We start from the raw sequence: 15,850 nt of genomic DNA, 5'->3' as shown, positions 1-15,850 counted from the left end.
CACAGCATTGTTAACATCACTCATGAGGAGGACAGAAGTCAAAGACTTCTACTTCAATAACTTTGTTCCACACACCCGTGCAAGACGACCATTTCTAAACTGGTCAAGACAGTTCTGGTGAGAACAAACAACACACATGGGGCACAAGTGATGATATTTCCTTTTAAAGGAGATATGAAATAACGAGCAAGTGGAGAAGGGAGTAGCACTGAAACCCTCCGGTGCCCTGCGATCTGCACCCACCTGCCAAGCAACCTGAGTTTGCGCGGCCCGTATTTGTCCATGACGATGCCCAGCGGGAGGGTGATGGCGCTCAGCAGGAAGGAGCCCACGGTGAAGGCGAGGTTCAGCATCTCGTCCTGGTCCTTGCAGGTCAGCCAGCCATTCATTCGCACCATCTCCTCCTCAGTGTGGTTGGCGCCCAGCGAGCTGTTGGTGCGATTCTCTGTGCCCAACAGAGACAGACAAGAGACTGACAGGGGGTCCGATTGAAGGGTTGCAAACTCCCAGACATACTGAGAACGTCCACCCAAGGGGCTGTTTCACGGTTAAGAGCGAGAAACAAACAGGAGGTCACAAGCAGAAATGAGGCACAGGGCCGTTCTCTCACAGAAGGGCCCGAGGGTCAAGAATGACTGAGCCAGGGCAGCTGCTGTAGATGAGGCTCAGGGCCCGTTAAATAAACAGCTGGCTGACATTTAGCGGTTCCACTGTAGCCGGTCAGTGTCGGCACCGGCAGAATGACACCCTCCTCCTCCGCCACCATACTGGAGGAGGGTTTTCAAACCCGTCCAGTCTGCCGGGCTCAGGGAGTGGCGTCGGGGGGGTGTGAAACTGCCTGGGGGTGTGTTGTTAGGATTATTTTTGCTCTGGTACACATCAGAAAGAATGGTTGGAAGTCCCTTTGCATCTAGCTCCAAATCTGGTACCTTCCTCTGCTGAAGCACAGTGACTGAACACTTTCCCAAAACCTGACAGTGAAACTGGGCCCAGTAAAGGAACAAAAAGAACAAAACAAAAAGCCTTTCGGCCTTAACGACCGAAGACAAAAGCTCAGCACTGAATGAATCACTTACTCTTGTTTTGCAAGAGCACTTGACATGCCTGAGTTAGTTACACAATTCCTCTTTTGTTAGGGGCCCATGACAAACAGCCCAGCAGCTTTCTTCTCACAAGCTGCAAACTTCCAGAAAGCTCTCCAAGCCAAGGGCAGCACAAGCGCCTGCAGGGTCACTTCACTGTCCACTGCCCAAAGGCCCCAGCATGTCCTTACAGCCTGTGGGGGTCAAGGGCAATGGGGCAAAGAGGTGGGGTGGGTGTGCTTTTAGAATACGAACACCAGCTGCGCTTGAAGAGAAGAGAGACCCGCCGGGTAATGCTTAAGGGCACCGCTGTGCTGAGTGGTCAGTGGCGACATCCGGAGCAGACCACTGCACCCTGTTTGACCCCTCTGTCTCCCCGGCGGCACGCCGAGGAACCAGGCTGAGCATCAATAGAAAACCTCCAACACTGAGTGGCACCGGATGGATCATAAGAGAAAGAAAAAACATGACTTTCCTGTCCAGCACTGTTGTGCTCAGAAAACAGCTGATGGCCTCTCAGTTGCTCATGACCTGTTCCCCACGTGTCTGGGCAGAGCAGCCTGGGCCAGACTCCCCGGGAGACCGCTGGGATGGAGTCAACATCCGCAGAGGGCACTCAGCAGGGTGCAAGCGCTGTTATTAGGAGATCCTCTCCCTGGTGCAGCGCCAACACTGGCCACCAGCAGCCCATTTCCCCTGTCCCAGGTTATAATTATGCATCAGCTAACAATCCGCAGATCTTTATGTCCATTTGTGCCCTTAATCTCAATTGTAATTTTCATTACAATGAACAGAACTAAACCTGTGTGCAGCCTCCCTCCAGCCTCAGGCCTGGGCTGCCCTCAGTCAGACTGGTGAGACGTCTGCGAGGGTCTCGGGTAAACACAGGAATCAAACAGCCAGGCCTCTACTGCAGATGAGGTGGGGATTTGACTGGTGTCCTTTACGCACAGAATCAAAACCCACTCCGCTTTCCACTTCCTCGCAAGAAGGGAAACATTCACGTTTTTAACCGAGATCGAAAGAAAATGGCAGAATATAATGTGTTATGTCTGGTAAAAGCAAATGGGCATTCTAGGCCTTTTTGTTTCTTTGAAACAGGAAAAAAAAATGGGCTCAACAGGTCGAAAAATAAAAACCGTTTGAAAAAAGTTCTAAAAAAGTTTTCGGTGTTGCAGCAGACTTTAAAATGTGGAAGTGGGAGAAGCTGACGGCGCGTAAATGGGAGTCAGGGTGCGTGGTGTCGTGAACACAGCTGCTGAGCAAGACTGCACTCTCCTCCACGTTTCACAACCCCGTGATGCACGGTGCACACGTGGGAGATGAGCACTGACCCCAGAGCTCAGCACCTCCCTTCGCCGGCAGCCCAGCAACTGGTCTCCTCCCACTGCTCCATGGTACAGGCGCGTTATCTTCTACCCAGGCCATAAAAACAAACTTTACTGATTTGATCTTCATGACTTCTGCAGAGTCCAGTGTTTGTAGAACAAAAGCCGATAAGGGAGTGCCAGGCAGAGGGAAGGAAATTTCACTTCTGCTCTTATCAAGGTACAACTGATTAGGAGTACACTCAGGTGGTTGTGCAACTCACTCATCTCTTCAGGAGCAGAAATAGTATCTTACAAGTGGACATGAAGGCCAATCTGAAAAGGCTGAGAGACTTTCCTCTTCAGAGTTTTGCATGGCAGGCAGGCAGCATGTGGCACCCAAGCGCAAGATGGCATGTGGGCTTCACCATAAGAGCAGGAATGAAAATTAACTTCATGTGAAGAACATCAATTGTCATCAAACTGTACTACTTGTACTATTTATCCAACGCCATATTATTTTTGCACTGTTTGTGTCCCGATTGTAAACTGTTCTCTGTTTGCGTATTTGCACAGTTTTTGACAATTTTGGCCTGCCACCATACTGTTGTTCACACTGTTATTGTATTACTGTCTATTGTCTTGTCTGCTGTCCTATTTATATACTGCACCTGGGAGACTAATGAGAAACACTTTTCACTATACTATGCACCCGTGCAAGTATAATGACAAATAAAGTTGAATTGAATTGAATTAAATGTAGTTCTCAAATCAGGAGACATTTTGTGAACAGCGTCACATAATTTTGTTAATTTAATGCTGGACTTTTTCCTCTTTTTTTGATCTACAGAGCAATGTTCAAATGTAGCTTTTCCAGAACATCACAGAAAGTTCATGTAACCAGGAAAACAAATATTCTCCCATCGCCACAGAAAAATAGTTTGGTTCAACCGGGCCAACACCTTCAATGAGCTCAATCTCTCTAAATGGACTAGAGAGGTTGAACGTCCTTTGTATCCTTCCCATGTTTGAGGGCTCTTTTCAGTGCTCTAGGGATTCTGGGGCTCTCAGACACAAACCACTATCAATAATTACCCAAAACAGTTTAAAACTCTCCCTCTTCAGAACTGCCAGGAAACACTTCCCATCATGCCCTTGAAGGTTGGCCCCAGCACAGAGGCATATATGTAAGCAAGGGACCACAGGTGCTCAACATCCTTATTAATTCTGTTATTCATCACAAAGCCCCAGTGTAAAGTATTCGGTTACACCTGACAAAGCAGAGACCTGTAACTGAATACTTTTGGACAAGACATCAAGCAAGAAAAGCTGTGTTTAGACTGGACAATGAACAGAAAAAGCATTCATGGGGCTCCTGAGAATTTCACTATTCCAGCTGTGTGAAAGCTGCTGAGCGAAGCTGGCATTTTCAGCCACTGGGCAAACAAACCCTCTCAGCGCATTAGCATGCGCCAGAGAAAACTGGATCACATTGGTGCAGGTATTTCTCTCAGGTGACAGCCTCTCACTGATGTTAACTCAGCGCAAAATTCCTGAAGCGTTAAGTGCTGCAAGCTGGAGACTGCAGCCTCTGGCAATGATGCCCATTACAGCACACGTGATGGGACTGGACTGCTGCTGGAGACGGTGAGAGGGAGAGGCTGCAAAGTCACACTGATGCCTTATTCCTCTTTCATCCAAGAGCAGGAAAACACGTTCTTGGAAGCAAAGAATCGAGCAGGGCAGAGCAGGAACTTCACACAGCAGGTACAGATATCATGAAGAGACTCGAATAATGCTCTACAGCCTTGTACTTTATTATCGCTAGAGGTTGACGGGAATTCTGAGCAGACAACAATGAGAAAAGTGTACTTGGATTATTCTTTTTCTTTGGTTTCAGGCATGTCGAAGCAGTTTCATAGAGTAAACAATCTGATCAGCTGAGTGCAGTTTTTGTACATGTTGCCTCTGTGGTCATTCATAACTCCTGCTTTGACACTGTAAGCATCACCGTGACAAAAGAAGCTTCTGACAAGAGCCCCCGATGTAGAAACACTCTCTGCACCTTCACACACTTGCAGCATACACTTGAAATCTGCTCCCAGATCTGGCCACTCCTTCGCAGATGTTTTGCATTAAAACGGACTTGATCAAAAATAGCTCGAGCATAACTGAAGACAAGATCACTTTATGGGCCATATACAATTTCTTGCATTAGGATTTTTTTTTCTTTTCGCGTAAACCAGCTTGCTCTCCATGAGACACACAGACAGGGAGAGAGAAGCTGGGGGTCAGAGCGCAGGGTCAACCATTGTACAGCGCCCCCGGAGCAGCTGGGGTGAAGGGCCTTGCTCAGGGCCCCAACAGAGTAGGATTCCTCTGCCAGCCGTGAGATTTGAACCGGAAACCTTCCAGCCACAGGCACGGAGTCACAGAGCCAGCGCTCCGCAGGTAATCCTGCCGCCCGCGAGAGAGGAAGGAAGGTAAGAGGACTCCGCCACTGTGGGCGTGAACACTTGCTTCTTAGAAAACAGGAGATCCTGGGAAGGTGCTGTTCGTCCAGGTACAAAAGGCGCTCCCATTCCTGCTGAGGTACAGGCTTTGGCAATCAGAAGCGAAAATGATTGAGTGTGTTTTAGCAGCCCATTGCAAAGCCCAGTCCAGTGGGGGTGTGGCAGCTTTCGCAAGCCGTTTCTCGGAGACGCTCAGGTGAACGAGGAGGCACGTTTTCCTGCATGCACAGCACTGGACTTTACCACACAGCGCTCTGCCAAAGCCACTCGCACTCTGGCACGTGGCAATCGTCTCCGCAGGGAGCTGATTGCACTGTACTGCACTGCACTGAGGCATGAGTGCACCATTTGCAAAGAACTGGAAACCTTCAGCAGTCATGCCGAGCGATGGTTCACTGGATTCACATCCCCGATTTCAAGAAATCGGGTTTTCATTCAGCCACGAGATTTCTGCATATTGAACGAATTATTTAATAGATTGATGACATCATTTCAACCATTAAAACAAGACCATCTTGGCTTCCCAGTCAGATCAGATAGCTCCATTCAGGCAGGAAACAGAGATTAAAAGGACTACCGAGTTAAAAAACTGCTCTGCCCTGGGTGGCTGTTGCACATTGCAGCAATGAGATCCCAGTACTGAGGCGCCTGGGGGGAGCAGGACTGTTGGCCAAGAGAGAAGCAGACTGACCAGTGCGTGCCGCCGGGACTAATGAGTATCAGATGGAGGCCCGAGTGGTAAACTGGGAACAGCAACAAGAGACGAAACTGTTACAGGAACGAAAGGGACCAACACACACACTGACGGGCCCTGCTACACTGAGGAAGCACTGGTACGGAACCAATCAGAATTCACTTGGAATGACAACGCCCAAGATCGAAGCACGATGAACGATTATGGAGCGGGTATTGGCTTAATCTGCTTGGCTGAGGGCCGACCTCCTGGCCAGGGGACAAGGAGGCCAGGACCCCCACGCAGGGTGACCAAGGGGCAGCAGCAGAGGTGGAGCTGGGGTGGAGGTGGGATGCGAACGTCGCATGCGAGGGAGAGCAGGAAATCAGGTTGATATTTATAGCGTTTGGTGGAGGAAGGATGATGGGAGTGATTGCTAATTACTGACAGCTGAGTATTGTACAATTGAGCGTGGTTGTCATCCCTCCTGAACTTGCGTTATAAACTCCATCAAACAGCCCCAGGACGAACAGCCTGTAGGAAGTCGATCAGAAATAGCTGTGCTTCCAGGAGCAGGCAAGACCAGCACTGCAGAAGAAAGAGGGTTGTGGAGAAAGCCGGGAGAGAGACACAAGAAGAGAGGTGTGGCTGGACTGCACCGGACAGCAGCAGGAAGAGTGCTCTCAACGGACCAGCGCTCAAAACGACGTCTGATGAGAACCTTGTTTCTTTCTTCAATGAAGGCTTCTGTCAAGTCCAGTACCTGAGAGCTTGGTTTGCATCTATTCACTGCTCTAGGTGCTAAAAGGTAGCAATTCAGCCAGATCAGGACTATCACCAACTACAGGAGACACAGAGCACTCAAAGGAACAAGAGGTGAGCCTGAAAGACGTAATTGGATCCATTAACAGTTCAGTTCAACAAGTGGCCCTTGTGATATGTATCCAGAGAGAACAGCCATTGCATTACAGATCTACAGAAAACCTCTTATCGCTGTTTTTTTCATCTGCCCTGTCTAACCAGCACATTCGTAATTTAAAGACGAGTAAAGCTAAGAGTTTCTTCTTTGTTTCGGGACCACATTCACGAAACCTGCTCTGAAGCAGAAGTGAGAGCTGAAGTATCAGTTCCTGCTCCCTGTGACAGCCAGCCCTGGCTAATCTCGTTCACACAGGGGCTGTCCTCAGCGGCAGAGAGCCCCTCAGACGTGCTGCAGACAGAACCCTACCATGCTTTAGTAGCTGGGAGGGGGGCACTCCTGCACTCCACTGATCCACCGGGGCACAGCGAGGCAGCCTGGCACAGACACCCACAGGGCAGGGACTGTTTCCAGCAGGACGTGCAGCTGAAACATTATCTTTCCATTAAGAGCAGCGGGCTGCCAAACCCTCGCTATAATGGTCTCACATTACGTCTTTAACTCAGGCAGGAGAGAAATGTCTCTTTGTATTTGTACCTTCCTACCAAACCCTGTTTTTCTTCATCATTAATAATTCAATGGATGGGCTGCTCTAATGCTTAGATTCTATGGGCTCATTCTGTGTTTTTGTTCTGGGGTGGAATTCAGCTCTTCTGAAGGAGAGGTTCTCTTAGCCACGGGGTTTCAGCACTGAACCCCGGGACTGGAGGAGCCCCCACACTCACACAGCCCGTTTTCTCCACAGGGGCCACATGAGCCACAGGACAAGCACTTCGGAGCACATCAGACGTCATTTCGGCAAAAACGTGACTCAACTAGACATGGAGGTTAACCGAAAGCAATCTCAGGCAACATATTAGCAAATACTGGCTCCTAGAGCCAAGCGTCTATTAAGAGCCCCTGTCAGCGAGGTCCCGAGTCCAGTGAGGGGTCAGCGGGGGCCCTGGTCAGCGGGGGCCCTGGTCCAGTGAGGGCCCTGGTCCAGTGAGGGGTCAGCGGGGGCCCGGGTCCAGTGAGAGCTTACCTGGCTCAGGGCAGAGGTAGGAGTAGAAGCCCTCGGACTTGAGCATGATGAGCAGCGATCCCCAGCCCAGCAGCACGGCGGAGAACAGCAGGTTCTCGATGACGGCCGTGACGGCCATCCACCAGCGGCGGGAGTGGGCGGTGGCGAGTGTGGGGGCCATGGCGGACTTTCAGATGCGGGCCTGCCGACGGAGGAAACAGACGGAAACAACATGAAAACACAGCAATGTGACAAGAGCCGCGTTTTCAACTCGTCCTCTTAGGACTCTTCCATCTTGCACCAGAAAGAAACACCAGTTGTCTGTCCTCTGGGTCTCAACCAGGCATTTCCCTGCACTACAGACCCCAGGGGTGAGACACACACACACACACCTGGTGCTATACACCCCAGGAGTGAGACACACACACACACACACACACACACACACACACACAGTGCTACAGACCCCAGGAGTGAGACACACACACACACACCCGGCGCTACAGACCCCAGGAGTGAGACACACACACACACACACACACACACCGGCGCTACAGACCCCAGGAGTGAGACACACACACACACACCTGGTGCTATACACCCCAGGAGTGAGACACACACACACACCTGGTGCTATACACCCCAGGAGTGAAACACACACACACACACCTGGTGCTATACACCCCAGGAGTGAAACACACACAAACACACACGGTGCTATACACCCCAGGAGTGAGACACACACAAACACACACAGTGCTATACACCCCAGGAGTGAGACACACACAAACACACACAGTGCTATACACCCCAGGAGTGAGACACACACAAACACACACAGTGCTACAGACCCCAGGAGTGAGACACACACACCCCCGGTGCTACAGACCCCAGGAGTGAGACACACACACACACACACACAGACACACAGACACACAGACACACAGACACACAGACACACAGACACACAGACACACAGACACACAGACACACAGACACACAGACACACGGTGCTACAGACCTCAGAACTTGACAGGAAAAGGAATGAACTAGAGGTGGGACAAGCTCAGCAGTGGGCAATGAACCAGCCAGTCAGTGAGCAAGGGTTAACAGCCAAATGGAAAGAATACTGCTTCATGTTGGGCAGCCCAGCAGAGTCTCATGCTGTGAAACCCATGCTGTGAAACCTTCACTGAAAAGGTCTGTTCAGGATAACAGTTCACCCCAAGGGAGAACAGCAGAGACGGGCACAGCCCCTCGCAGACATACACACGGTATGAAATCATGGAGGAAGAATGAAACAGCCCTGTATGTTGCTGTAAACCGTGGAGTCACGAAGGGCCCAGAGTCATATCGAGAACACACACAGCGCACATGCATCTTTTGACAATGTCTTATGATGTCAAGCCATTTTGTGCGCACGTGAATAAGAAATCAGTTATGTGTGTCACTCAGTGTGTGATTTTACTGCGACAGTCCCACGCCTGTCCTTAATCCTGTCCGTTCTGCACTACTTTTTTGTGATCTCCTGACATGAATGGAAGCAAAAGGATTTCTTAAATTATTTGTAACAGAGGCCATCAAAATAAAGACTAAATATCTCATCCGTGTCCTCAATAAGGGTGTGTGCGCTGCTACCCGGGAACAAAAACAACAAACAGCTGTTCTGCTCGCTCACAAACCAAGCGCGTGTCAGAGCGACGAGCCCGCCCACAATAGTACACAGGCCCCGCCCCGGGCCCGCTGATTGGCACGGGCATTCTTTTGTTCCTCTTTTATTGGCTACTTTGTCCTGCAGCCAACTGAGGGGGAGCCACGTGAGTCGAGTTCCAGCCGGTTCGAACCGGTGAGGCGCGAGATTTCTGCAGTCGCTCTCTTGTGCACGCGGACTGCTGTCTTTATTCACAGTGCTCGAGAGGATGCAGCAGGTAGGCTCGTGCCACCGGAGCTGCGGTTCGGTGTTTTGACAGCAGCGCAGTTTTAAAGGGGCGCCGTTGAAAGTACCCCCCCCCCCCCACAAAGGTTGGTCTTCCCCCCTCCCCAACAAATCCCATTATTGTGTGGGGTTGAGTATTTTTTAAAAGGCAAGTTTTAAAGAAACGAAAAAATAAAGTACAGCAATATGAGACGCATATAATCCCTGCACTACCATAGCAAGAATAATGAAATCGCTTTAATAAGAAAGTAGAATAAAGTGATAGGGTGAATTGGATAACGAAATAAGCAATATTTTAGTCTAGGGGCATCAATCGAAGCGACGCGTTAGATCAACAGCGCAGGCTGTTCCTGCAGTGCAGACCCAACACCAGCTCAAACCGGAGCTCTTCTCCGCAGCCCGCTGTCCCCGTTCAACAGCAGGGGTCTGACATCTTGTCCACCTCTGTTTCAAGCGCACAAACAAACCCTCGAGTGTTCGGGTCCTGACGCTGATAAAAACCCAACAGAAGTGGCTGTTTTCGTTCGAAACAGCTCCAGTGCAAATATTGAACAGCTCAGTAGCGGTAGGATCAAGGCAAGGCACATAAGAGTACGAACGAGTATTGTAACATTCCTACTAACGGGACTGTCGTGATAACACGCCCGTTTGCTCGGGGCGACAGTCCGCAATACCAACAATTTGCACATTTACATCGGCAAAATATCAATATTGGCGTACAACTGCAGGTGTTCCTAACTTGCGTCTCCAAAGGTACTGTATTCCAAAAACAGTTCTTCGTTATTGAAACGTTCATTATTATCTTTTCTAATTAGTTTCCCCCCACTTTATTCTCCCATTTACCCCATCCAGCCACCCCCTCCGCTCACCAGTAACACCGAACTCGCCCCAGCAGTCGACACCTCTCTTCCCCGTGTGCTACAAGTGCAGACCTGGGCTCACACAGCCTCTGCCGCCGCTTGCAAGCCGATGGAAAATATCAGCGGCTGTTATGTGCTGGGACAATATTGTAACGATGAAAACATCCTTAAACAGAGGATGTCAGATCACAGCATCCTGCTCGGAGCTCCATCCGCCACTGTGCGAGTCGCTCCGTCCATTTAAATGATAGAACCCTAAAAACAAGTTCCCGAACGCTGCTGCATTTAAAAGATCTGCATTTTAACTATTCGCCTTGTTCTATACGAATCAACCCCAGTGTTGTCCCTTTAAGTCAAGCGCAAGTCAGCCCTCCAAAGATAGAGAAAACATGTTCGCATCTCAATTAATTTGCGTTTTTTTCTCCGCTATTGACAACATTCCTTACAAAACCATTGCTCTCTCTTACTTGCAGGTGACTTGTCATCCCATTCTGAGCCCTTGATTTCATCAATATTGTGCTAAATTGTATTTTCTGTTATTTTCCTCAGGGGAAACAGTTGTTACAGCCTCGGCGCCGCTGCGTCACGTCACGTCATACCTGCGCGTGTCACTGATCCTGAGCGAGACCTTCAGCTGTCTCGAGCGCTTCTCGGTACTCTGTGATGCTGCCGCGAGCCCCGGACCCCACAGCCCTTTTGCACCCCTCGCGCCCGCACACCGCCGTTTTATCGCCGCGAACAGCGGCGCACAAACAAGGCTGCGCCGCGATTGGTCAGCCGAGCGGCTGGAAACAGAGCTCAGCCAATCGGGAACCGGCTTCTGGAGCAGAAACTCCTCGCACCGTCTCCTGCTCAACAAAGGAGGAAAACAAGGTGCCGAGCGCCAGTTCCCCTGTTTGTGCGGCCGGGGGCCCAGAGGTCTGAGACTGTGTCACTCTTGATGGCCTGTCAATAGCACGTCCCTCTTGAGCTGCAGATAAGCGCAGATAACGAGATAAGAGCGTTGAGCGTTGAACCCGAAACATCTCAGGACTGGAAGGAGGTCTGGGCTTGCAAACTAAATAAATGCAAACTTGAGACGTCAGCGAGAAGATGTTTTCACGTTTCATGTTCTGTAGTTGACAACTGGATTTCACAGACAAAGAAAAGGGATTTCAATGCCGGTGTTGACTTAGGGCTTATATCCCTGTTAGGTCTGTAGCCCTGTTAAAACTTCCTACAGGTTGAAAAACCGTAGACTTGATCAATCCAGTCATATTGTTACTTATTAAGAGCAAGAAAAGACTAGGTTAAACTACAATACCGCCGCAGCGCTTACTCAACAGTAGCACCGGTGTATTGTATTCTACATGCAATTGGGAACTTTGTTTCCAGTTTTGGAAAAACAGTCATATCTGGGAAGTTTTTTAAAGTCTTGTTTTGCAGCTCTGCTTCTCGTCCCCTCCCCCCGCCCTGCGCTGTTTTCTCAGACCCCGATCAGATTTCAGTTGTTTTCCACTGTCCTGGGATCGCTCCTGGGACAAGCCCCACTTTCGCGTGTTTCAGTCGCAAAACCCGGAGACACAAAGGTTCAAAACAGACTCGTTTGTTTCACTGCACAGCACAGCCTAAAACACAACAGTGAAAACTTCCGGCGCTAAAATGTGCTGAATCTTGTCTGTACGTGTGTTGTGGCTCGCTACAATATTGTCAAGGCGGTCTAAGGATGAGCGGGACAGCGCCGCAGGAAAGACGGGCGTCATTGCGCTGCGGCCATTGTTGGTTGCCTTAGTAACGATGGATGCGGAGCAGGACTCTCGAGGGACAAGAGCACACAGCTCGTGCTGAGGGCAACACCGACAGGGACACGACCACCCCGCCGCCGTGCGGGCTTCAGAAATAACGCTTAAGATTGCAAAAGTCTGTGTATATGATCATGAAGGAAGCTATTCACCCCCTCGAGTGTCTTTTCGTATTTTCTTGCACGTACAGTATTTGAACGCTCTTAGTTTCATAAGGGACTCCGAGATTCTAGCTGCTGAAGACAGGTGTGAGGGCGCTTCACCTGCGTGGACAAGAGCGCCCCTTCACAGAGGACGGTCCCCTGTCCACTCTGCTGTGGGTCACCCCTGGTTCACCCCTCTCGCCAGTGCACGATTCGGATGAATTATAACAAGACCCGCTGTACTAATTCTCAAATAATCTTGCGTTTGATAACCAGGAAAAACCTAACCCGGAGCCAGTTACTTCCACATTGAAGCAAAACACGACATATAAGGTTTGAAGCCGGTGTCTGGGCTCGGGTGGCTCAGAAGTGTCCATTGCTAAACAAGCGTTATTCTCAGCGTTGTTTGAGGGTGTGGCGTCAGGGATTTCAAGTTAAATTCAGAAGGGAACAAAGGCAGGTCACCCGGTGGTCGCTTGCGTTGAAGACACAGCGACCTTTAAGTGGGAAATACCATTGGCCTGTGCAATTTCTGTCCCGGCATTCTCGCGTTCCTGCAGTGTAAGCACTCCTGCTTGTTTTCGATGGCAGGAGCACTTTATATAAGGTGTTTACATCTCGGTACTGACTTCGGTGTCGAAACGCTGCTACATTGCCAAACAGGGACACTGGGTCAGCGAGACAGCGATATCCGTAACCCGCTCCCCTATCTCCGTCTGGCTCCAAGACGGGGAGAAAAAAAATGTTTTTCAGAAAGATACAAGTGTTTTCTACGGGGCGGCGGACAGATTAGGCTGCATTTTCCAAGGCAACTTGGAGCTTTTCTGTCCGGGATCATCTTGCAACCTAACTGAAAGGACGGAATAAGAATGAAAGAGTTTGGGAACACGCCTGCACCCTACAAGAATCTTATATTTCAGGAGAGAATAGCTAATGCACAGTAAGAGACAGGAAAGGGAGGAAACAGCATACATCAGCTACTGAACAACCGATCTAATCTTATTTCCTACATACAGTTTAGTGTCTTCACAAACAAGAGAAAGCTTACAAACGGAACGTCATTTTTTCCTCATCGGGTTAGACGAGTTACTAACTGATTTCCTGATCAGGATCAGGAACTGATAATCCAGTGATTCCTCAAGTACGCCAGAGTACCAGCTTTAAAAAATATGGCCCGGTAGTTGTTCCAGACATCCACAACCCGTTGTGTAAAGAAGAGCCTCTGTTCTCAGTTCCCCTGTAGTTTCTACTCGTGTCCTCTGGTTTGGTATTGATTCAGAAGTAGCCCGTTGGGTTGTCAGTGTCTTTGAAGATTTTGAAGACTTGAACCAGTTTTTTCGAATTTTTGGTTAAAGATTGAAATACTGATTACAGGACGTTTTTTTAGCGCTTCGATTGTATTTTTGCACTTTCAATGTCTTTTTGGGAGGTGTTAAGCAGAACTGTACACAATTATGTTCACGTCTTACTAGCATATAATATATATACTATATGCTATATACTACTGTAGCATTGTATCATTTTTGCATTTCCTCCTTTGATTTCAATTCTAAACTATATTACGAAAAATATGTGCGTCTTTTTATTGCTTCCCACAGCTTCATGGCCACTCATTTTATACCGTAGCGCCCTCTAGTGGATCAAAGTTGTCAAGTACAGCAACGCCGCCGAGCTTCGCGCTTCGCTTTCTTCCACAAATCGCAGGACTCGTCAGGGGGAAGTGAACGGCAGCTAATCCTGCCCTCTAACGTCGGGTCAGCGCATCCCCGTGCGGACTAACCTTGGAGCGCAACAGCTCCTGCCGGAGGCTGTGTGATTGACCGCCATGTAAACAGACAGGAACCGGAACCGCGTGCGCGAACCACGAGATGTCGCCAGATTTACTCATTTCATACCATATTTCTGGGAAGGAAAAGGTCTTTGTGGCTTAATAATAGTTAATAATTTCTTACGCTTCTACAGCACTTTTCTGGACACTCCACTCAAAGCGCTTTACAGGTAATGGGGATCCCCTCCACCTCCACCAGTGTGCAGTGTCACCTTGATTATGTGACAACAGCCATAGTGCCCCAGTACTCTCCCCACACACCAGCTCTCAGAGTGATGAAGCCAGTTCAGAGATGGGGATTATTAGGAGGCAATGATGGGTAAAGGCCAGGGGGAAATTTGGCCAGGATACCGGGGTAACACCCCTCCTCTTTTCGAGAAACACCATGGGATTTTTAATGACCACAGAAAGTCAGGACCTCGGTTTTACATCTTTTCTGAAGGACAGCAACTTTTTACAGTATAGTGTCCCCCGTCACTATACCAGGACATTAGGACCCACACAGACAGCAGGGTGAGCGCCCCCTACTGGCCTCACTAACACCTCTTCCAGCAGCAGCCTTAGCTTTCCCAGGAGGTCTCCCATCCAGGTACTGACCAGGCTCACACCTGCTGGAATTCAGTGGGCTGCTGGCCTAAAGGACTAGAAGAGTTTCATTCAGCGACATCCAAATATTTTTAAGCAGAAATCTTCCGTCTTAAGCCTAACGTTTATTATCTACTCTTTATATACGATGCTTTAAGAAGAGAAGGGTCTCAACCCCACACACACAGGGCTTGAGTGAGAAGACAGTACAGGTAGCCCAGCTCGCGAAGCACATTTGCCAGCCTTGTAATTTGTTCATCTTCATCTTACTTTTGCAAACAGCATTGTTTCTTAAAAGCCCTTTCACTGCTCTGGTCTGTTCCTACGAGCTGGGGCAGCGTCTTGGCCGGGGCACTGCAGTCATGTTGTGAAACTCACTTCTCCACTGTGGCTGGAAGAGGCCAGTATGAGGCACCCAGCTGGCTGCCGGCAGCACACACGCTCAGGGAACTGCGCAGGCAGCAGACACCTGCAGGGAACTGCGCAGTCAGCACACACACACAGGGAAATGCGCAGGCGGCACACATGCGCAGGGAAATGCGCAGACAGCACACACACAGAGGGAATTGCGCAGGCTGCACACACCTGCAGGGAACTGCACATGGAGCACAAATGCTCAGGGAACTGCGCAGGCGGCACACACACGCAGGGAAATGCGCAGGCAGCACACACATGCGCAGGGAACTGTGCAGGTGGTACACAGACGAGACTGCACAGGTAGCATGGTGCTGTAGCTAGCTGCTGTGCACACAGACAGAGAGAGACAGGGAAACAGCTCAGAGACTAGGGCATGCTGTGGCAAGAAAGCAAGACAACCAGGAAGTAATCGCAGTCCGAGATCATGTCAAGCAGGGGAAAACAAAACTAAGCACAGTCCAAAGCACAAAAGGGAGTCAAGAGAACACAGTAAAGCACAGATCAAAGCAAAGAGCCAATTCAGGAGAATAGTAATAGTCAAAAACAGTGTCTGAAGCCGAAAATGCAGGGAAGTATCCAACTCAGAGGATGATCTGAAACACAAGTTACAAAGCAAAGCAAAGGTCAGAATTCCAAACCTCTAGGGCACAACACTAGAGAAACATGGGAACAAAGACTCGAAGGGCTCAGAGATAACACTACAATTAAGCCCTGAGCTCTGATTGGTCCGAGTATTTAGGTTCCAAATTACCTGGAAGGGGAACAGTCATAACCAGGTGATCCAAGCAGCCTGTCAAATGATT

At 49.5% G+C, this 15,850-nt stretch overlaps 1 protein-coding gene across 2 annotated transcripts in view; it reads right to left on the bottom strand.

The window, feature by feature from the left end:
- The window catches only part of slc43a2b (solute carrier family 43 member 2b), a 34,682-nt gene extending 23,658 nt beyond the window's left edge, over positions 1-11,024 (bottom strand). The window contains exons 1-3 of one of the 2 annotated variants that reach the window (XM_069184469.1): positions 10,893-11,024; positions 7,519-7,699; positions 244-445 (exon numbers count right to left, since the gene is read on the bottom strand). In XM_069184469.1, coding sequence (XP_069040570.1) covers positions 244-445; positions 7,519-7,678 — 362 coding nt within the window. In that variant the 5' untranslated portion in view covers positions 7,679-7,699; positions 10,893-11,024. The remainder of the gene's footprint in view (positions 1-243; positions 446-7,518; positions 7,700-10,892) is intronic. The other variant, XM_069184470.1, reaches the window with a different exon arrangement.
- Positions 11,025-15,850: the final 4,826 nt, after the last annotated feature.

This window comes from Lepisosteus oculatus, chromosome 26, assembly GCF_040954835.1.
Source record: "Lepisosteus oculatus isolate fLepOcu1 chromosome 26, fLepOcu1.hap2, whole genome shotgun sequence".
In the NCBI taxonomy this organism is placed as follows: domain Eukaryota; kingdom Metazoa; phylum Chordata; class Actinopteri; order Semionotiformes; family Lepisosteidae; genus Lepisosteus; species Lepisosteus oculatus.
Note: the sequence above shows the minus strand (reverse complement) of the source record. Positions and strands in the feature narration are given on the sequence as shown.